General features: G+C 32.1%; 2 protein-coding genes across 2 annotated transcripts; both read right to left on the bottom strand.

Annotated features, from left to right (window-relative positions):
- Positions 1–1,087: 1,087 nt before the first annotated feature.
- On the bottom strand, positions 1,088–16,808 carry LOC146920837 (uncharacterized). Its single transcript, XM_085711208.1, has 15 exons — positions 16,770–16,808; positions 6,216–6,337; positions 5,733–5,771; positions 5,470–5,589; positions 5,093–5,212; positions 3,927–4,062; positions 3,648–3,824; positions 3,294–3,449; positions 3,095–3,201; positions 2,882–2,966; positions 2,636–2,777; positions 2,169–2,328; positions 1,914–2,030; positions 1,702–1,828; positions 1,088–1,611 (listed from the first exon to the last, which is right to left on the bottom strand). Exons 1-15 carry the CDS (start codon positions 16,806–16,808, stop codon positions 1,366–1,368), a joined length of 1,893 nt encoding a protein of 630 aa, XP_085567334.1. The 3' UTR covers positions 1,088–1,365.
- A 760-nt stretch (positions 16,809–17,568) lies between these two features.
- Positions 17,569–21,890, bottom strand: LOC146920836 (uncharacterized). The gene is made up of 14 exons (XM_085714277.1): positions 21,442–21,890; positions 21,279–21,314; positions 21,034–21,153; positions 20,781–20,900; positions 20,524–20,659; positions 20,197–20,373; positions 19,877–20,032; positions 19,672–19,778; positions 19,496–19,580; positions 19,269–19,410; positions 18,821–18,980; positions 18,520–18,636; positions 18,316–18,439; positions 17,569–18,041 (listed from the first exon to the last, which is right to left on the bottom strand). The coding sequence occupies exons 1-14, from the start codon at positions 21,483–21,485 to the stop codon at positions 17,790–17,792; spliced, it is 1,776 nt and encodes a 591-aa protein (XP_085570403.1). The 5' UTR covers positions 21,486–21,890; the 3' UTR covers positions 17,569–17,789.
- Between the last annotated feature and the right edge of the window lie 1,709 nt (positions 21,891–23,599).

Here is a 23,599-nt window from a genome sequence, read left to right as displayed (position 1 = left end):
TAATGAGTGATGAACAGATGAATTGATTGACCTAGTCATCTCTCCATATTATTTCTCAAACCAATTTTTCCTTAACCATTTTATTTACATTTGCAAACCAAATCTATTGCCTCAGTGCACCCCCCATTTTACATACATCCTTAATAATAACGTTACTACCGAGTGGAAGTTGAAACAGTCCCTGTGGATACGAATTTATAAATTTTATTACTTCGATGCATTTTTAGTACACTTGCTAAAAATCTATCAGTGTACTATAATAAATCTCAGACTTTGGAAGACTTACTGCTTGACCCGATGCTGCTTTGTTAAAATATTTTTTATAATATGCACGTCGGCTTCAGCTACTCTGAAAAAAAGAAAACAGTCATCGACAAATAAGAGATGAGACCACTGATGCATTAATACAAATTTGACATCCATGTACGTAACCCCTCTCTCAACTTGTCAGATGATAGCAGATAATCCTTCCGCATAAAGGATATAAAGATACCGAGATAGTGGTTCCTCCTGACGATGGCCCCTCCCTGGAATAATTAGACCAACCAAATTATTGTTGACAATCACCAAATAAATGATCCATAGATTCAACACACATAAGTTTCCATCTAACTCATTGTGGCAAAAATGCCAACTTCAGCATCACCTCTTTCAGATACACCCAATCAATTTGATCATACACTTTACTGATGTCCAATTTGAGCACAACATTATGGCGATACTTCTTCATATGGTAGACAACTTCAAAAGCAACCAAGGCATTGTCCAGAATGGACCTACCAGGAACAAAAGCGGATTGGTTGTCAGACACACATTTGTTGAGCACCTTCTTCAACCTATTAGCAAGGATTTTTTTTATAATAATTTATATAATACATTTCACAAAGCTATAGGTCTCCAATCTTTCATCGATCTCTATTGTTGTCCTTTCAAAATAAGTGCAATATTGATAGCATTCAAAGTGTGGGAAGTGATTTTCATTTAACCAACGACAACACTTTTGAAAGATATCAAGAGTACATGTATTCCAAAATTGCTAATAAAATTCAGGACTAAAACCATCTAATCCAATGCACTTATCGGGATGCATTGAGAACATGATTTCTTTGAATTCTTGCATGAGAAACATTGGCGGAAGTTCCAAACTATCATGTTCATTGATTATTGGATGTAAAGCATGAATGACCGGACTATAGTAAAGAGATGCATACAATAATACAAGTTTTGTTGTACAATTCCTTAAAAAAAATGGAGTTTAGTAAAATGACTAGCTTTATTATTTTCCTAGAATCTATGCTTTCTAGGAAATTATTCCATAAATATTATATGATGAGAAGAGAAGTAGTCATATAGAACTCCTTTGATTCAAGTATTGGTAGTTGGAGGACTTTCTAAGCGGATATAATCATATAAAACTCCTTTGAAAAATGATTCATATCTTGATTGTCTCAAATATACCGTGTTGCTTCCTTTTAGCAAATGAACACTAGGTACTTCAATGCTATACAACCAATACAATCCATGGATTCCATGCCTTGGTATGGCACTATCATCTCCTATTTGATTTGTTGTAAAGTAAGGAGGATTATCACTCATGTTATTGAACCAAACCTGTTCACCCATCATCCAAAAAAATGCAAGTATATATCAATATTAATTTTATTTATAATAGATCAAAATATATATATGTTTAGTGTATACCTGCATTTCAGCATTAGCAGCACTTGCAAGGGCCAGTTGTAATGTGTAGTTGCCACTCAATACATCATTTTCAAGTTCAAATATAATCTTCCATGTGGTTGCTTGGAGTGTTTTATTTCCTATGATCCTGTATATATCAGTGAAGGTTAGACTAAAAAAATGCCACAAAAAAAAAAAAGGACAATTATGACAAATTAACAAAACTAATTTACCTGGGAACATGAGCAAAAAACCAATCCTTTTGATATTTATCAACACCAACAGTGTAAACAAGATCATGATTTGGATATAAATCGGTGTAACGGTCCCATAACCCATATTGCCTAAACCTATCATAGAATAAATACATTGTATATGTAATTGGAAAGTAAACTTCAAGATTTAGGAAAGGGACGAAGGTAGGAAAATTTTGCATCAACTTTTTTACAAGATCACATCAATTATTTGATAATGGATTATGGACTAACTTGTCATTGTTGTCGTTTTTGTATAATCTGTTCATGAGGTTAGGATAAGGATTTGGAACATAAAATTCTCCAGCTGAGCGATCTGGAATGCCAATTTCCCAAAGAGTTGGGCCATTTCTTGGAGGATAATATATAAGTGAATCCAAGTGCGTGGTGCTTCCTACATGTACATTGCAATAAAGTTAAAATTACATTGGATATAATTCATAAACAGAGTCACAATACAATGTAGTCACTTCTAGGTCAGATTTAAAAATTCATATTTAATAAATAATTAGAATTTTTTTTAGCATCAAAATTTATTAGATAATAAGAAAACTACAAAGAACGCTTAACCCATAAATCGGGCAGAGTACAAGGGGTACTCGCCCCACAGAAAACAAACGCCAAAATTTTGAGTTGTCTGATTTTGTGGTAACCATGTGATATTATTTTGATTGTTTGGATCTTCCTATCCATATAATTACCTTGTTTAATGACGATTTCATCTTTATATCTGTAATCTCCAATGTAGCCAGGAACCCATGCAAACAAGTTGTATACACCAGGTACAATGTTTTTTATGACAAAGTTTCCATTTTTGTCTGTCCGAGTCCAAAATTGATATCCCTGTGATTTGACACACAATTCAAATAATTTTTAGTTGGATACATTAATTAGTATTCTTCAAAGTTTAAGAAATTGAATTTCATTGAATCCAACATCAGATGTACCTTGCTCTCTTTTTGCCATGATCCTGCAGCCCCAGGCCTAGCTAGACCAATGTAAGAATTCTTAGCATATTGAGATTTGTCCCCCCTAATGAATATGGTAAAGCAAAAAATTTAGCTCACTTTGAGTAGTTATTTCATTAATCAAAGAACACAATAGTTTGTTGTAAAAGTACATGTAACATTAACAACTGTTCTATCGTCAAAAAGATATACCGGTCTTGGACATGTAAACATCCCGTTAATGTTCCCCGTAGATTAGGTCGAACAAAATCTTTTGATTGAGGGAAATCATAAGGCCAACTTTTGACTTCATTCGATAGCTGATTAACCAAAGAAGGAAAATTATGTGTCATTAATTAAGTAATAATAAGAAAGTTAAATCAATGAATCACAGATGAAGCAGAATATTGACCTTTTGTTTAGCATCTGACCATAGAGATTTAAATTGATCTTGACTTGAAGCAGAATTCAAGTAAACAAAGATAGGCCCGAAAACCTTCTTATAAGTCTCTCCTTCTTGGAATTCTATGGCTACATCTTTGCCAGCATAGTGGGTGCTCATAAACATCTTTAGATAAAAAATAAAGAAGCAAAAAGAAAAAGAAAAAAAGAAAACTATAATCATGTATTGAAAATTTGATATTAAGCAACTATATGAATTTTATTAGACATGGAATAAGAAGATACATGTGTTACAAATATTTTTTTAATTTGAATAATAATGACATTATTTAATATTGATTTGGTAGGATTTTATTGAACTTACAGAGAGGCAAGTTGGGCCAACATGAGATGTGAGGTCTTGCTTAATGGGCCCGCCATTGCGAAACTCATTACTTGGTGTTATGATCCAGAAGCCGACGGGCTTTTCAGAATCTGCGGTAATCCATCCATTAACTTGGTTGAATTGGTTCTCAATTGAGTATTGATATTTGTCATCCACCTAAGTGTAACACAAACCAATCATAAATATCATAACAGAAATGATACACATAATATATATCAGTAAAAAAATCCATGGAAACAAGTATAAGAAGAGAGTTACCTCTCCCTTAAATTGTGGATTAAATGGATGTGTTAAGAGAACAGCTTGAGAAAACGCCAAAGGTTGACCCGTTTCTCTATCTCTCGTCGATGGCATTCTTCTTTGCCTAGTATCTGATGTAGCCATATAGTTGAATCTGCAGCATATGCGTCGTTGGTTCTTCATTAATTAAGTATATAATGTTCTTTCCTTTCTCTTTCAAAATAATATAACCTTCTTATAAAAAGAAATAACTAAAACTTAAGGGTTCAAGACATGTCACTTTTATTGCAAGAGCTTATCTATGTTCATAATCAACAACATGTTGTGAAATGTGCAATTTATCAATATTGTGTATTGTGTTTCCATTTTCAAGTGGTTTGGACAGGTACCCGGAAGAGTGGAATAGTGAAGTGGTGGAGAATTTTTCGTAGTTTTATGGGTTGGTGAAAGGAAAAAAAGTGAAAAGAAAAAGTTTTCTTAGTTAATTTGGTTGGGAACTATTTGGAGTATTTGGCTCGAAATGACATACTCTTGAATGGAAAGGTGACAAACTTTTTTTTTTTTTTTTGACAAACGAAAGGTGACAAACTTGTTGGAGGTAATAGAACACATAAAAATGATGTCTTGATCTTGATTTATTATAGGAAATATATAAGAGTTCAAATTTTTTATTTGTTTTCTGATAGGAGAAATAGCCCTCAATCTTGTCTTCAAAGGGTAGAGGAAACTTTTTTAAAATAGATTTTGAGTACCTCTTCTATTCATTTTTATTCACTTTGCTATAAAAACAATTAACAAACGAATTATGACACCTTAAATTAATGGGGAAACAAAGAAGAAGATTTTCCTATCATTATCTATTTTATTTATTTTTGACCCAAGCTATTATTTTTCGTTTGTATTTACCCTCCGGTTATCAAGAGAAGGGACTCTAAATAAACTTATTAACCACTTAAGTTCAACTACATAGTTATATCTTTTATGTTTTCAATTAGAGTATTATTTTACGACCAATTTATTTTTAAACTTTTTTCAATTTCTGAAACAAAACAAATAAGATTTCTATTCTTCTTTCTATATGCATTCCATAATATCTATCTAGTTGAAAAGAACTAACTTTTGTTTATTTTTTTTTTTTAAAATAAGACGTATTTATTGAAACATTTTTCGTGTTAGTTAATTACCGGTTCTCCTTAAGCTTAAAAACGGTCCTTATTTGATTAACGGTCACACCAGGAAATCCTTCTGGTCGACCAAATATCACATATGCATAAAATCCAGAATCTCCTGTTCGCACTATATACCTGAAAAATTAAATTTATGCAAATCAAATAATTAAAGTAAATCATCGAACTTTAGAGTGACAAGGTATAGATTGCCTATTTGGCACAGAAACATCAATTTGAGCGATAAGGGGTGACGAGTTCAACTTCAATCCTCACTAACAAAATAACAATTAACGACTAACACTTTTTCATTAAAAAGATGGTGATCATCAAAACCAAGAAACATGTTATCCATAATTAATTTGCACAAGCTGTGCCAAAATTTTGGAATTCACCTTTGGTCTATGTTTATAGGGATGTTTAAGCCATTCATCGAAGAATTCCATGTCCTTAAAAACGAAACCTCTGCTATATTCTCGTTATGTGTTATGATTGAGAAACTTGTCCCGTGGATTCTGCAATGGTAATTTCAAATATAATTAGTCTCTTCTTTTGATGTTGTTACTAATTTCATACATCATAAGTGTATAAATATAGAATAACATAAATTTGTACCGAAAAAAGAATATAACATATGAATTCAATTAAATCATGATACCTGTGGAATGTTTTGCCAAAAAGAACGACGTCCAAGTACCTATTAAAAATATAAAAGCATTATATGAGGAGCTTAATTCAACTGAAGAGAATACCACAAAACGGTTAGAAATAGTTGATGAAGATAAATGACAAAATTAGTTAAAGTCATAGTTGGACTTAGTTAGAAATATAGTAAGATTAGGTGTTTCTTGTATCACAAGCAATTATATTATGCATTTTCACTCTTTTATTTAATATACTTTGATCACTTCATTCAATGAACTAATGGAGTTATTATTCCAATATCATCTTGTTTGTGAAGTTTCTCTCTCAATGTCTTCGCTCATAAAATAATAATAATAATAATAATAATAATAATAATAATAATAATAATAATAATAATAATAATAATAATAATAATAATAATAATAATAATAATAGACTTTTAGAACATCATAAATTGAATTGAATACAATTAATTTATTTAATACAAAATAATTACCCTCTATCATCTTCTTGATTTCTAGCTTCAAGTACATTGTCCATTCCAGAGTATGATATTCCTGTGACATACCCCCCAGGATTTGACAAAGTAAGGGAAATGATGCCGTTGCTAATCACCACCTTAAAATCAACGAGACAATCAGAACAATAACTTTTCCTAGACGCACGAACCAGCACGACACGCAAAAGCAATTTACATACAATACATAAGGGAGGGAGAGGGAGAGAGAATAAAACTTGGTGCGATATATGTTAGATCCAAGGGATGTGATGTGAAGTATTTTACGTGCCAAGAAACATGTTGTTTTTGGATTTCCAAACTGTTAAATTTGAATTTCCAAATTCTATCATCTACCGAAGTTGTTACTAGGTTGAGTCACGACCAGGTCGCTCTCTTTAAGACGTTTCGTGGCACTACCCAAAGTTGTGCAAGGTAGACTATCAACCACGCCGCCTCCAGGATAAAACAAGCCCAGCTACAACTGTTCGATTAACTACTGCACTGTAGAAAAATCGTTCGAGAATTACACCCTCAAAATATGGCTCAATCGTTTGATCGAAGCCACTCGATACGGTACGTAACCGCTCTATTCGAAACCGTTCAAATTAATATGGTATTATTACCATTCTATTATGGTGCTGAGACCACTCAAATATGGTGTTACCACCATTCTAACTTCTCCAAAACATGAATATGGCACTACGACCACTCAAATATGGCGATACCACCATTTCTCATTAAAATAATATAAATATACTGTTAAGATCATTCTTTAATATGATCTTAATAGTACTCAATATTCCGAAGAATCATATATTATCGAAGAGACTATGAACTTAAGACCAAGGGACTATGGTCTTAAGAACACTCTTAATACCGAAGGGACAGAAAGGAGTAGAAGAAGAAGAACGATTTGTTAAAATCGAAAGGGAGAAGAGAGAAAACCGCACAGGAAGCATCAACTGTGAGATTTTGGTGTAAAGAATGAGTGGGGCGAGCTCTCCTTTTATAGGCAGAGTTACTTGGGGATTAAGTTTGCTTAATCCTTAAGCAAACGCGTTTTACGCGTGACTTGGGGATTAAGTTTGCTTAATCCTCAAGCAAACGCGTTTTCTTAATTGGAAATATCCTGAATTTTCTGGATATGCTTTTGGATCGGGTCGGATCGTAACAAATTTATTTGTTACGCGTAGCGCTTACGGATAATGATTAAATTAATTAATTAATTAATTTAACATTTTCAAGTGACAAAAAAATATATCAATTTTTTTTTAAGCGTTCACCCGTTCACAAAATTGGGTACCCCAAGGGCACACCCTTGGAGGTCACTTTTCCCATATATAAACACTTACTAGTTGGGGTGACCCTTCAATGTGGGACATTTTTAAGTCACACCCACACACTAGTTTTTTCATAGTGTTTTTCTTTCCAATTTTCTTCACTAGAATTAACTAGTGTTCCAACAATCCCCCACTTGACTTCAAAATGGTTTCGAGAAATAACGTAAAACGTTTCCATAAGATTTGCTAATATACAAAGGTGTTGTTAACAACTTGAACCTTTGCATAGTGGAAGGTATTCTGATTTAACAAGAGTTGCTTACAGCATTGAACTCTATCTCAGACATAGAATCCACACACAAACCTTTTCATAGGTGTATTCTAAAAGCCCGTGCGTTTTAAGGCCCTGCACGTGTATCCCGGTTTTAACGAATGCTCTAGGAATTCTGCCTCGAAATTCCATAGGACTGGCCTAAGTTCCACATTCGTATAGGTGAGTCTATCAAGGGTACTCCTGTAGCTGTGTACCCCACTCAACATAGAGTATAGATCTCATTAAGAGTTACTATTACCTCATCCTTCTTTCGCTGCAGGATCATGCTTTCTATATTCTTTCTCTCATAGCATGTTCTACCACTTCATGACTTGTTTTTACCCATTGAACCTATTTCTTGGGATCTCCAGTCATGTAGGTCGGGTTACCATCACTTGTGGGCTATAGGCATTAGTCCCATCCTACTGGATGTTTCTTGGACTTTCTCTCTATTAAGTCCTTTCGTCAAAGGATCAGCTAAGTTTTCATTCGTACGTACAAAATCAACTCTAACCGCTCCATTTAGAGATACACTCTCTAATCGTGCTATGTTTTCGCCTTATCTGTCGTCTCTTACCATTGTAATAACGATTCTTAATCTTTGCAATAGCCGCGGTACTATCACAATGAATTAACACAGCTGGTAACGGTTTCTCCCATGAAGGGATTTCAGCTAGCAAGGATCTTAGCCAACTTGCTTCTTCACTAGTTTTCTCTAGTGTTCTCATCTCAGATTCATTCCATAGTGGACTGAGTCAATATCATTTGTTTTAACAAACAACTCCTCTAGTGATGCTCAATGTGCATACACTAGTCACTAAATATTCATCTGAAAGATGTTCAATTCTATATCTTGTACCATTTAAGTACAATATGTTACTCCTAGTGAAGTAATCTTAGAGTCATAGTCTTCTTAAGACACCTCATGACTCTTTCTATAGCATGGCAATGCTTCCCATCCGTCTACTAGTAAACTTGCACAAGAGTTTCACGACATCGACAATGTCGGATCTAATACATTCAGTGGCATACCTAAGTGCTGCCAATGATGCTCGTATATTCTGTTTTTCTAATTCCATCTCAAGTGTTCTTACACTTGGATCATAATATGTGATTGCAAGTTTACGGTGAAATAATTACATTTCTTTAAGATCTTCTCAACTTTGTGAGATTTATCAAAAAAGTTATCTTTTCTGATCTAGTAATCTTGAAACCAAGAATTACTTCAATTTTTTTGTTTTTTTTTTGTTTAGGTCTTTCTTATCAATATTGTTGATAAACATTGATTTAACATAATTCATAACATGAATCTTTAAATCAAATATGAGCAAGTCGTCTTCATAGAGACATATGATCGTGCAAATATTATTTGTCACTTTCATTCACTTTATACTCATTCGATAACATTAGAATGTCAAATTTTTCATGCCATTCCTCAGGAGTTTATTTTAGACCATTCAAATAATTATCTAACTTACAGACCTTGTTTTCTTGTCCATGAATTGAAAAATTTTTCAGGTTGTTCCATATAGACTTGTTCTTCTAGTTCACCATAAAAAGGCAACTTTCACATCCATTTGGAGTACTATCGAGTTATAATTGGCGGCTAAAGGGACTAGTACTCTTATGGATATGATTTTCGTGACTGGTGAATGAATGTCGAAGAAGTCTATATTTTTCTCTTTGTCTAAACCTTTGACTACAAGGAAAGCCTTGTATTCATCAACCGTACCATCAGGTTTTAGTTCCTTTTTTTTCAAAAATCCAAATACAACCGATTGGTTTTGCAACTATGAGACAAGTCAACTAAGTTTCATGTTTTGTTAGATTCTAGAAAATCCATTTCATCGTTTATTGTTTCTTGCCATAATTCAGCATCCATTAAGGATATAGCTTTTTAAGGCTTAATGGATCTTCTTCCATTGTATAAACCAAGTTCATACTCTTTAGCAATTTTAGCTTTCTTACCTCCTTGAGGTTCTATAACATCTCGTACGATGTTTTCATAACTGTTTCATAACTATTTCTGATAACATGAATGTGATCAGATTTAGTGCCCCCACTAGTTCTTAATTTTTAAAAAGGGAAATTTAATTTGCCCCCACTAATGTCGTGCTCCCATTAGAGCCCCCACTAGTGCCCCCACTATTCTTTAGTTAAAGGGGTATATATTTACATAGAATTCGACATCTTTTAAATTCTATGATCACTTTAACATTTAGGTCATAAAACCTATATGTTTCGTTATTTATCGCATACCCGATGAATACATATTCATAGGCTCTACTAGTGAGTTCAACTCTCTTGGGGTCCAGGATCTAAATATAGTCCAGACAATCCCAAGTTCAAAAAATAAGACAAGTTGGATTGTCTTTTCTTCAAAAATTTCTTAATTAGAATTTTTGTTCTTAGACTTGGGTACTCTATAAATTTCAATTTTCGTTATAAAAATTGAACATTCAAGCTCATCAATTTTATTTTCCAAAATTCACAGTTATCAATAAATATGATAAATATATCTTTTTATCATTTCTAATTTATGTGTCATCAAATTAACACATATCATTATGTTTAGAGATTCATATCCTCTAAATTCTAATTTATATGAACTTTTGATTCATATATCTTGACTGCAATAAATAAAATTGTCTAATTATATAACGTTGGAATTAAGTCCAAGTTACTCAAAAATTAAACTCTTGTTCATGATCAATTTTGATATGTCAAATATTAAAATCACACAACTAATAACATAGAAGGAGAATTTAATTTTTAACATACCATCAAAGTGCAATCTTTTTCCACAAGAGTGCATGGTACACAAGTCTCTCTTTAAGTCTGAGTCAACTCAGTCTTATTCAATAGAAATCTGAAATTCAGATTCTTTCTAATATTTAGAGCATCCAACATGTCTAGATATCCAGTATGCCATTAAATTTATGGCAATTCTTGTTATTGTTTTAAAATAACACGTAATGGACATTAAGTTTTATATAAAAATAAAACTTTATCATTTTCCATTCTTTGTTACTATTTTTGTAACAAATGGAACTAAATTATTTTTTTCTTGTTTTTGTAACAAAAAATACGCGACGCTCGTATTATGAGCTCCAAACGTTTTTTTTTCTCATGTTTTGTAACAATCAAAACTTGTTTGGTTCTGTAACTAATAATTTGTTTTGTAACAAATTATTGTTTTCATCAAATAAAATTTTAGTGTTGTTGATTGAAACAACAATCACTTCATCGTTTCAGTCGAAAGATGTAAATCTATAGCTTGATTTATCCTTAATGTATTTAGGGACAACTTAACCTCAATATGTAACTTCTTCGGTAGACATAGCATATAGAAACGTCTTAAAATTGTTGTTTTTGGATTTCCAAACTGTTAAATTTGAATTTCCAAATTCTATCATCTACCGAAGTTGTTACTAGGTTGAGTCACGACCAGGTCGCTCTCTTTAAGACGTTTCGTGGCACTACCCAAAGTTGTGCAAGGTAGACTATCAACCACGCCGCCTCCAGGATAAAACAAGCCCAGCTACAACTGTTCGATTAACTACTGCACTGTAGAAAAATCGTTCGAGAATTACACCCTCAAAATATGGCTCAATCGTTTGATCGAAGCCACTCGATACGGTACGTAACCGCTCTATTCGAAACCGTTCAAATTAATATGGTATTATTACCATTCTATTATGGTGCTGAGACCACTCAAATATGGTGTTACCACCATTCTAACTTCTCCAAAACATGAATATGGCACTACGACCACTCAAATATGGCGATACCACCATTTCTCATTAAAATAATATAAATATACTGTTAAGATCATTCTTTAATATGATCTTAATAGTACTCAATATTCCGAAGAATCATATATTATCGAAGAGACTATGAACTTAAGACCAAGGGACTATGGTCTTAAGAACACTCTTAATACCGAAGGGACAGAAAGGAGTAGAAGAAGAAGAACGATTTGTTAAAATCGAAAGGGAGAAGAGAGAAAACCGCACAGGAAGCATCAACTGTGAGATTTTGGTGTAAAGAATGAGTGGGGCGAGCTCTCCTTTTATAGGCAGAGTTACTTGGGGATTAAGTTTGCTTAATCCTTAAGCAAACGCGTTTTACGCGTGACTTGGGGATTAAGTTTGCTTAATCCTCAAGCAAACGCGTTTTCTTAATTGGAAATATCCTGAATTTTCTGGATATGCTTTTGGATCGGGTCGGATCGTAACAAATTTATTTGTTACGCGTAGCGCTTACGGATAATGATTAAATTAATTAATTAATTAATTTAACATTTTCAAGTGACAAAAAAATATATCAATTTTTTTTTAAGCGTTCACCCGTTCACAAAATTGGGTACCCCAAGGGCACACCCTTGGAGGTCACTTTTCCCATATATAAACACTTACTAGTTGGGGTGACCCTTCAATGTGGGACATTTTTAAGTCACACCCACACACTAGTTTTTTCATAGTGTTTTTCTTTCCAATTTTCTTCACTAGAATTAACTAGTGTTCCAACATAAGGGAGGGAGAGGGAGAGAGAATAAAACTTGGTGCGATTAATTTATTTAATACAAAATAATTACCCTCTATCATCTTCTTGATTTCTAGCTTCAAGTACATTGTCCATTCCAGAGTATGATATTCCTGTGACATACCCCCCAGGATTTGACAAAGTAAGGGAAATGATGCCGTTGCTAATCACCACCTTAAAATCAACGAGACAATCAGAACAATAACTTTTCCTAGACGCACGAACCAGCACGACACGCAAAAGCAATTTACATACAATACATAAGGGAGGGAGAGGGAGAGAGAATAAAACTTGGTGCGATATATGTTAGATCCAAGGGATGTGATGTGAAGTATTTTACGTGCCAAGAAACATTTATCTATAAAATTATTTTATCACAATCCTTGAGTTCAAGTTTCGTAACCTTGAAAGAATTTTCAAAATCATAATATAATTAACCTGAAAAGAATTTTCTTTATTCAGAGTAACCGGAGATTGAGCGTTCAACAATCCTAGGTTGTTGATTCCCTTTAAGCTTTTTCTGCAAGTGGAAAGAAATTGAGAAAAAAAAATAAGTAAAAAGGAAAATCTTTTTTAAGAAATGTAGCATATGTTACTTTGTTTCCCTCAAAAAAAAAAAATGAAAAATAAACAATAATCGAAAGGGGAAACAATAGGATAAATACGATAAAAAGGACAATTGGAGCACCAAAGACATTAGATATTTCAATTATGTTAAAAGGGTTTCAATTTTCTGTTCTTACTATAGTTGTGGGAAATGATTCTTTATCAACCTATTTCCCTTTAAATAAATAAAATACCCAATTGGAGAGCCTACATTATATTAGAAATGTTTGAGTTTTATCTTATCAGTTGGTAAAGACACACATTGACATAAATAATTGATGGTGATTGACTAACAAGTGCTTTATCATAGAGAAAAAAAAAGGACTAAACAAGTGTAATACTTTTTAAACCGACACTGTTTGAGAATTAAACTTTAGCAAAGACATATTTTTTTTTTCAAATAGTTTAATAGCTAGAATATCATCCCATAAATTGAATAAGTGAGAAATTTTTGATTCAAACCTCTACTCTTGCATATTGCAATGTCTCTGCCAAGTAGGTTATGATCATAGAATATAAATACATTCTCTCTATTCTTATACAAACAGTTTTTTTTTTTTTAGAGGGACAGTTAAAATTATATAGTCACTTTTTTTTGTTTGGTCAAGTAGTCCAGTGGCTTCAAGGTGAATAAGTGGGGTGTCAAGGGTTCGAACTCCGGTCCCCTGCATATAACAATGCATGTCCATGCCAACTGAGTTATGCTCACGGGGACAATTATATGAAAGTGTCATGCAAAGTGCTTGGAAGTCCATTCGATGTGAATGTGGATGTAAATCAGTAAAAGTAAAGTCTATAGGAAATTAGGAATGAAAGTTATGTGAAATAGAAACATATGTAACTAATTGTGAATTAATGGATTTTAACCATTATTAATATAGTATAATAGACCTGCCTCCAATTGTGTTTAGGGGTCAATTACAATAAAGCAATCTAGCTGAGATTTAATAATCAGAAGAGTTAATTGCATTTTCTTCAAAGTTGTTATATATATATATATATATATATATATATATATATATATATATATAGTGGCTGATCCATAATTTTTTTTTATGGGGCAGTAAAATTGTCTAATGTGTTCATGACAGAAACTTATTTTTACCTTTTACAAAGTACATAATTTATGGACAAATTCCCTTATAATATAGTCTATAATATGTAGGATGTTACTCCCTTTTCATAATATATGTTTCAATTTATTCTGTTTTCTCTCTTCTAAAACACTTTCTACATTGTACCCAAAAAAAAAACCACTTTCTACATTAATTAAAAAAATTGATTTATAGAAGCAACAACTAATTTTTTATGGGCAAAATAAAAATTATAAGATCTTCACGAGTTCGTCTGATATGAACCTCATGAAAAAGATCCAAATTAAAATGCACCACTAGACTCTTATTATTTTTAGTAAATTTTAATAAAATTTTAGATATTTTCCCATTTTTATATCATAAAATTCATCATTTTACTAAAAGTTGTAATGAAGACTTTTTTTAAAAAAAAAAATCATGTTAGAATGACTAGAAATTTTAGTAAATTTTTATTCCTGTGAGGGTAACAGCCCCTATACATGGATCAGCTATATACATGGTGCAGGTTTCGATGCAGACTAGCTAGCAAATAAACTCTTCAATGCATCATAACCACAAAAAACACCATACAAGATATTTTTACTACCACCCATAAATTAAAGTAACTAAATATAAGTGAAATGATCCTTTAAAATAAAAAGTTAAATGTTGCATGCAGATTGAATTGAAACATGACAACATAAACTAAGGATATGAAATTCTGAAAATGCCTTGACCATATTATTTTTTAATCGTAAATGAATTATATTAAAGAAAGTGATGTATAAGAGGTACTGTACAATCCCTTATAGAGAGAATTGACCATATTTGATTGCAATTTTTTTCACAAAATCAAACATGTGACCGCAAAATTTTTAAGTCCATATAAGAATGTCTTTCTTTTAAATGCTGCTACGTATAATTAAAATCAAAACAATATTAAGTTGTAGGGAGAACCTGAATGAGATATTTTCAGCATTGGCACCAAACATGAAACAAAGTTGCACGACCATTCTAAACCACCACATCAATTGAAACTTTTTACTCATGCCACGTCCCATCTTAATCTTTAACCTGAAATAATTTGAAAACTTCATTTCAAAAACACAAGCACAATGACAGCAAAAAATGTAAAACAATGCCATAATAAACTTTGATACATAATGCAAACATTTACATAATGCCAAGTGAATGACCTCATATACAAAAAACTGAAACTCAAATTATATCCAAGAAAATAAACTGAAGCTCAATGAAAGCTTTAGCAATGAAATAAAAAGCTTTTAAATACATAGAAAAAAGTTTGTTAGTGACTATCATTAAGATTAGTTCAAATGTCGACTTAATTTAATTACGGTTGACATATATAGGACAAAATTGTTGTAGTTAATGTATGTTTTTCTGTCGTTATACAGAAAGGGCCACAGAATGTGAGGTATTGTAGTTGATTAGCTGACCATCATATAATTGATCACCGAAAAAACTTATAGCCTAATGTATATTTTTTTGTTGCCTTGGTGACGTTTGTTACCTATGAAAATCTATATTCAGAAAAATGTAATGAATATTGTTTTGGACATTCTTATCATCAATTAATATCACAATGAGCATAACTAATTGCCATGATTAATTTTGAACAAAAGAGAAGGTATGAAGTCACACACCCTTAAATGAGACTTGTCACCCTATCAAAAAAAATTGTGAGAAGTTGCACCCACTATATCTTCTCACCTTGTCTTATTCCTGTTTCTGAAAAAGTGCGTTTTACAAAAACGCGTTTTGGAAAAGCTTGTTTCTAAAAATCGAGTTTTTCATAAGCTGCTTCTTTGGTTCAGATGTGATATGTTCCTATTTGCATAATCATGTTACAGAAGCTTTACAGCGACACATTTTGATATAATTATAAGCTGTTTTGGTAAATCGCGTTTCGAATAAGTTGTTTGGCAAAAGCACTTTTGGAAGAGCTGGTTGAGTGAAACTTCGTACCAATGATACTTTTGCATCCCAATTCAAGTTTATGAGGATGTGGACCCTTCACCTTGACTGCAAATCTATTGTACTGGAACTCTACAGTTATAGGTTGCCCTATGTTTGTTTTGTCTAAAAAGTTGAAATTCCTGAAGGATAAACTGAGAACCTGGAACAAGGAGTGTTTTGGGAATGTGCATGAATATTCCAAAGAAGATGAAAAAAAAAATTGAAGCATGTCCAAGAACAAATTCAGGTAAATGGTCATACAGAGAGATTGTTAGCGGAAGAGAAATAAACTCACAAAGTTTTTGAAGAAGCTTTGACTAGACAAGATTTCTTATGGCAAGAGAAAGCAAAACTGAATTAGCATTTAGAGGGAGACAGGAATATCAAGTACATTCACAGAATAGCCAAACTTAAAACCACTACCAAAAAGATCTCCAAATATTGAACAAGTACTCACAGATCAATCTCAAATTGCAGAGCATATGGTCACCTATTTTTTGTAGTAACCATTGCTTGGAGATGAAGTCATCCCCAACTTGATATCAAAAGAAACTAATGTCATGAACACAATGATTGCTTCACATAAAGAGATCAAAGGTGCAGTTTTTAGTCTAAACAAAGACAATGCACCAGGTTCTGATGGCTTTGGAGCCTATTTCTTTCAATTTTTCTAGGACATTATCAAAGAAGATGTCTTCAAAGCTGTTGTAGAAATTTTTTCAATTAGTTGGATCTTGCTTGACTTTAATGCTAATACCATTGCTTTGCTTCCAAATTCCTCTGATGCTATCACCATAAATCAATATAAACCTATTTCTATGGTTAATTTCAAGTTTAAAATAATTACCAAGATTCTAGCAGATAGGCTTGCTTCAATTATTCCTTCTGTTATTTCTCAAGAGCATATGGGCTTCATTCATGAGAGAAACATAAAAGACTGTCTTTGCACTGCATCAAGCCGCTAACTTACTTCACAACAAAACCTTTGGGGGCAATCTTGCTCTCAAAATTGATATCACCAAAGCTTTTGATACATTGGAGTGGTCATTTTTATTGAAAGTTCTGAGATGCTTTGGATTTAATGAAACTTTCTGTTAATGGATTCATGTGATTTTAATTTAAATAAACTTGTTTTGTCTGAAATCGATTCATAAGTTCGACTCGTACAAACTTATATATGACATATATACCTGTAGACTGAATGCAATAAATGCACCAATAATTCAAATTTTCAACTCAATAACAAAAATCGACATGAACAAAATTGAAATAACAGAAGAAGAACCGAATGTAAAAATAAAGATAAAAATTTATGATAAATTTTTTGTACAAATCTACCCGAATTTGCCAAATTCACTACGAGCCCATCCGACCTAACTCTGTTTCTTTTCATTTTTATTGAAATTCAAGTTTACAACGAGATCAACTCAAAATTGATACATATACTCATGCAACTGTACGATTTCACAAGTTAACTCACAATATTAACGATTTTTTTATTGCAACAATATTAATATTAACAACTTTGCTGCAATTGATAACAACATAAGGAAATATAAGCACAAATCTAAAAACATCAATTTTATTATTTCCATAATACATATATGTACACAATACAACTAATTATGGAATTTTCATTATATACAACGACCAGCTTTATTTTTTTCCTAAAATCTATGCTTTCTATAGCAAATTATTCCATAAATTAAATATGAGAAGATAATTTATTCCTAGGCAAGCGGTCATACTTATAAATCTTCCTTCAAAACTGCAAGAATCACGGTTTCAACTTGGTAGTTGAAGGACTTTCTAAGCGGATATAATCATATAGAACTCCTTGCCAAAATGAGTCATATCTTGATTGTCTCAAAAATACTGTATTTTTTCCTTTTACCAAATGAACACTTGGTACTTCTATGGTAAACAACCAATATAATCCATGGATTCCATGCCTTGGTATGGCATTATCATCTCCTATTCTCTTTGTTGTGAAGTAGGGAGGATTGGCATTCATGTTATTGAACCAAACCTGATCATACATCATCCAAAAATTGCAAGTTAATATTAATATTGAGAATATAGATTAACTTACATCGGTGTATTCTTTATTGATAAAACTCTCTGTGGCATACATAGCACTCGACTATGTTCGCCGCATAGAGATACACGACTAACAAGCATCTTAGAAAGGAATCAATTGCGCGTGATCATTTTCAAAAACAAAGATAACAAGATAATATTTTAAAGGACTGAAAATATATTTAGGGTTAGATATTGTATTGAATAAAACATATTTAATGTACCTGCACTTCAGCATTAGAGGCACTTGCTAGGGCAAGTTGTAATGTGTAGTTTCCACTTATTACAGCACCATGTTCAAATATAATCTTCCATGTGGTTGCTTGAAATTTATTATTTCCTGTGCTCCTGCATATATAATTGAAGTTTAGACCAAAAAATGGCACTTACACAAGACATTTATAACAAATAAAAAGAAAATTAATTACCTTGGAACATGAGCATAAAACCAATCCTTTCGATAGTCACTAACACCAACTGTGTAAACAAGATCCTGAGTTGGATATAATTCACTGTAACGGCTCCATAGACCATATTGCCTAAACCTATCATAGAATATATATTTCATTCGAGTTAGTGGAAACTGAATTTTAAAGATTAATACAACCTTTGTCCCTCCTTCATATAACGACTCTTTTGCGCTTATAATTAAGGACAAAGGTAGTAGATGCTCGCATCAAATATTTTTGGCAAGCGCGTCAATTATTTAATTATGGTTTAGAGACTAACTGGTCTGGGATGTTATTTGTGAATAATCTGTTCACGAGGTTAGCGTAAGGCTTTGGTACAAAAAATTCTCCAGCTGAGCGATCTGGAATGCCAATTTCCCAAACAGTTGGGCCATTTCTTGGAGGATTATATACGAGTGAATTCAAGTTGATGGTGCTTCCTACATATATACACATTGTTACAAAGTCATTGTCTAATGCAATATAATTATAATTACTTTGAGTAAAAACAAAAAACATAGTCACAATATAATTTCCTGACTTTTAGAGACGCAATTAGTTTGTAAATTAATAACCAACTAATTACAACAAACTATTAACTAACTGTTTAGTTAATAGTTTGGTATTAGTTACTTACTAACTTATTAACTAATTACGTCACTAGTAATAATTTTTCGGTGACGATGTGATATTATTTTGATTATTGGAAATTTATTTGCAAACTTTACCTGGTTTAATTGTAATTGGAGAATTATATTTGTAATCTCCAATATAGCCAGGAACCCATGCAAACAAGTTGTATGACCCAGGTACAATATTTTTTATAACAAAGTTTCCATTTTGGTCTGCTCTAGTCCAAAATTGATAGCCCTGTGAATTTGTATATAATTCAAAACTTTTTTAGTTACATACATATAAATATTTCTTCAAAGTTTAAATCAAACTTCAAATTTACCTTGCTTTCTCTCTGCCATGATCCTGCATCCCCAGGCCAAGCTAGACCAATGTATGCATTCTTAGCATTTTGAGATTTGCCCCCCCTAATGAATATGGTAAAGAAAGAAATTCAGCTCGCATCGAGAGTATATATATAGTGTTCACTCTGTAGAAACAAAATTCGTTAATGTATACCCGTCTTGGACTTGAAAATGTCCGGTTAGGGTTCCACGTTGATTAGGTGGAATGAAATCTTTTGATTGAATAAAATTATAAGGCCAACTTTTGAGTTCAGTCGATAGCTGTTTAATCAAAGAAGAACAATTAAGTATGTGTCATTGCATACTAATAAATGGGAGTAAATAAATAAATCATGGATGATTGTAAGAGAAATATTGACCTTTTGTTTAGCATCTGTCCATAGAGATTTAAATTGATCTTTACTTGAAGCAGAATTCAAGTAAACAAAGATAGGCCCAAAAACCTTTTTATAAGTCTCTCCTTCTTCGAATTGGATGGCTACGTCTTTGCCAGCATAGTGGGAGCTTACAAACATCTACACACACATAATTGCATTTTGAAAAACATTTATAATACATTCTCTAAGTTTTATTTTATCAGTGAAATTGGAAACATGAAAAACCAGAACTAAACGGACGATATGTAACAGTTTAAATTAAGTGCGTCTGTTTAGACCCATCTTTGATGTGTTGAACTTACAGAGAGGCAAGTTGGGCCAACATGAGATGTGAGATCTTGCTTAACGGGTCCACCATTGCGGAACTCATTACTCGGTGTTATGATCCAAAAACCCACGGGTTTTTCAGAATCTGCTGTAATCCATCCATTAACTTGGTTGTCCTGGTTCTCCATGGAGTATTGATATTTGTCATCCACCTAAGTGCAACATAAACCATTCATAAATTTATTTGCATGTTTTTTAAAATTGAATTTACAACCATGTACTAATAATATAAACCTATTAATAGCACCAAATTGAGTGGAAATGGCACCAAAAAAAAAGCATAAACCTATTTATTTAGTTACCTCTCCCTTAAATTGAGGATTAGATGGATGTGTTAAGAGAACAGCTTCAGGATACGCCAATTTTTGACCGTCATCTCTATCTTTCGTTGATGCCATTCTTCTTTGCCTAATATCTGATATTGCCATATAGTTGAAGCTGCATGCATCATTGGTTCTTCATTAGTTAAGAATATATTGTAACAAGAGCCAATATTTGGTTTTAAAAAATAAAAAGAATTTTTTTCTTCATTGAAACACTATTTTTGATAGTTAGTTACCTGGCTTCCTTGGGTTTAAAAACAGTCCTTATTTGACCAACTTTAATAGCAGGAAATCCTTTTGGTCGTTCAAATATCACGTAAGTGTAAAATCCAGAATCGCCTTTTCTCACAATATACCTATAAAAATATATTTATTCAAACAAAGAATTATTAATCATCCAAATCGCAGAGTGTCAATCATCGAAACCAAGAAACATGTTCATAACTAATTTTCACAAACTGTGCCAAATAATTGGGACTAGGATTTCACCTTTGGTCTATGTTTATAGGGACACTTGAGTCACCCATAGAAGAACTCCATGCCCTTAAAAATGAAACCTCCACTATATTCTCGTTCTGTGTTACGACTGAGAAACTTGTCCCATGGACTCTGCAATGGTAATTTCAATTATAAATTAGTCTCTTCTCTTAAGTTTGTTATAAATTTCAAACATCATAAGTGTATCAAATTATCAATAGAACAACATGTTAAACAATTAAATTATATCATTATACCTTTGAAATGTTTTGCCAAAAACCACATCAAAGTACCTATTAATCATAACAAAGCATAATTATGTCAACTGATCTTATTTTTGTGTCATATATGTTACTGAATATAAGCTTGTGGAAATTAAGTCCAAAATTGAATAGAATTTATTTAATAAGAAATAGGTACCCTCTATCATCATCTTTATTTCCAGCTTCAAGTACATTTTCCATTCCAGAATATGATATTCCTAAGACATACCCCCCAGGATTTGCCAAAGTAATGGAAAAGATGCCATTGCTAATCACCACCTGAAAATCATTAAGAAAATCTGAATAATATTTTTTTTTTCATTTCAATCTTCTTTTGAATAATTTTGTTGAATGACCTATCTTTTTTTGAATCAGAGTTCGAAATCACAACTGTGGCTGCAATGTAACAAATTTAAAGGTTTCTACAATGACATTGCAATTGCGATTGCGATCATGTCCGTTGGATTTTTTCCAGCAATATAAAGATTTACAATGCAACCACATTAATATAATTAAAAATAACCAAGCAAAATATTTCTTCACTATTATTCAGTTAAAAATTTCATAACTTTAAGCATTTCTGTTTAAAAAGCCTAGTTAGTATATAATTAACCTGCTGAGAATTTTCACGATTTATAGTGACCGAAGATTGAGCATTGGGCAATCCTCTTACGCTTCTTCTGCAAGTGGAAACAATGCAAGAAAAATGAGTAAAAATGAATAAATTAAAAAAATGTGACATATTATTACTTTGTCAATTCAATTGAAAAATAGGAAAGGGGAAACAACAGGACAAATAAACAAAAAGGACAATTTGTGCACCAAAAGCATATTCGATATTTTAATTATGGTAAAGGGTTCAATTTTCTTTTGCTATTAGTTTTAGGGAATGCTTCATTTGCCTCCAATTTCCCTTTAGATAAAATATCCTTTTTAGCAACCTATATTGGAATATTGGAATCTAAGACAAACAGAGATCCACCCCTTAGAAGTGACAGAATAACGATATTTGCACTTGGAAATATTCCTATACATCCTGTTCAATTACTTTATTTTTAAAAGCAATAAAATAAAAGTATTTTTTCTATATTTATACAAATAGCTAACAAATTTAATGCATAGTAATTTTATTATTGTAGAAGGAAAAAAAAAACATGACACTTCTGGAGGTTATATATATGGACTTGATTCCTCTTCAGCTTCTTTTTTATGCAAGAGTTGTAAGTATTGTTAGATTGAATGGAAGAAACTTTATAAATAAGTGCAATCATCATCTTACCAACCGATTTTTAGGGTTGAATTTTTTCCGACCCAAATTATGATTTGGTCAGAGTTTATTCAAGGTCTCTTGGATCACCTACTATATATCAAGTCTATACTACTATTGGGTCACATCCAGATGTTCAACTATGGATTTGCCCTTATATTTGTATAACAACAAAAATTTAACAAAAAAGAAGGAATTATTTAAGTAGAATCAAATGAAATATCTCTGTTGGTTTTTTTAAATTGAAATTTTAATCATGAATGTAGAAAAAAATTAATTTATTTTTCAAATATATACTCTTACGTTATAATACATGTACATGTTGTAAAATATTATATGAGAGAGTGTGTCATGGGTGGAAATAAAATCATAGTGCTTTGAGGAGCATTGAATGTGTATGTGGATGTAAAACAGTAAAAGTAAAGTCTATAGGAATGAAAGTGATGTGATACAAAAACATATGTTAGCCTAACTTAATCAAAATTGTGAATTAATGGATTTTAACCATTATTGATATAGTATAATTGACCTGTATCCAATTGTAATAAAGAGTCATTTACAATAAAGCAAACTAGCTGAGATTTCATAACCGGACGTGTAAAAGTAGTTGCATGCGCAGGGGAATATTTGGATGAAAACTTGTTAACTAATAAATTTGTAACTTCATCGCCACAAAAAATAATATAGAAGATAAATAAAGGAATACAAGTGAAATGTTGCATGCAGATGGAACCATAAAAAAATATAAAATAAAGGACATGAAATTCTTAAGCTTAATTTTTTTTCTAAGACATGGGTACACCACCATATACTAAAACCATCACACTTCTATTTTATTGGATGTTCTTTCTCTATTTATTCAATGCTTCTCTATTTTTGGAAGGAAGATAAATAAGTAACATATATGGCATGCACTATGCATAGAATTTTTAAATAAAGGTCTACGACTACAACCTGAACCGCAATGTAATGGTTGTTGAAATTGCAACATAATCACGGTTGAGGTTGTATTAGCCGCATTTTGATAGCGATTCTCTATAATATCTAA

This window comes from Medicago sativa, chromosome 5 (genome assembly GCF_051527215.1).
Source record: "Medicago sativa cultivar Bolivia chromosome 5, Bolivia_mono, whole genome shotgun sequence".
Classification (NCBI taxonomy): Eukaryota; Viridiplantae; Streptophyta; class Magnoliopsida; order Fabales; family Fabaceae; genus Medicago; species Medicago sativa.
The sequence above is the reverse complement of the archived record's forward strand: the minus strand, read 5'-3'. Positions and strand labels throughout refer to the sequence as shown.

What these genes read in the sequence shown, in the direction of transcription:
- LOC146920837 (XM_085711208.1), bottom strand. Translation starts at nt 16,808, where the DNA reads ATGGTGATAGCATCAGAGGAATTTGGAAGCAAAGCAATG. An exon ending in TGTTTACATGTCCAAGACCG is followed by an intron (nt 2,967 to 3,094) that starts GTATATCTTTTT and finishes CATATTCATTAG; the next exon opens with GGGGGACAAATCTCAATATG. An exon ending in CTGCTAATGCTGAAATGCAG is followed by an intron (nt 1,612 to 1,701) that starts GTATACACTAAA and finishes ATGGGTGAACAG; the next exon opens with GTTTGGTTCAATAACATGAG.
- LOC146920836 (XM_085714277.1), bottom strand. Translation starts at nt 21,485, where the DNA reads ATGGAAAATGTACTTGAAGCTGGAAATAAAGATGATGATAGAGG. An exon ending in ATCCTCAATTTAAGGGAGAG is followed by an intron (nt 20,374 to 20,523) that starts GTAACTAAATAA and finishes TGTTGCACTTAG; the next exon opens with GTGGATGACAAATATCAATA. An exon ending in CATGGCAGAGAGAAAGCAAG is followed by an intron (nt 19,411 to 19,495) that starts GTAAATTTGAAG and finishes ACAAATTCACAG; the next exon opens with GGCTATCAATTTTGGACTAG.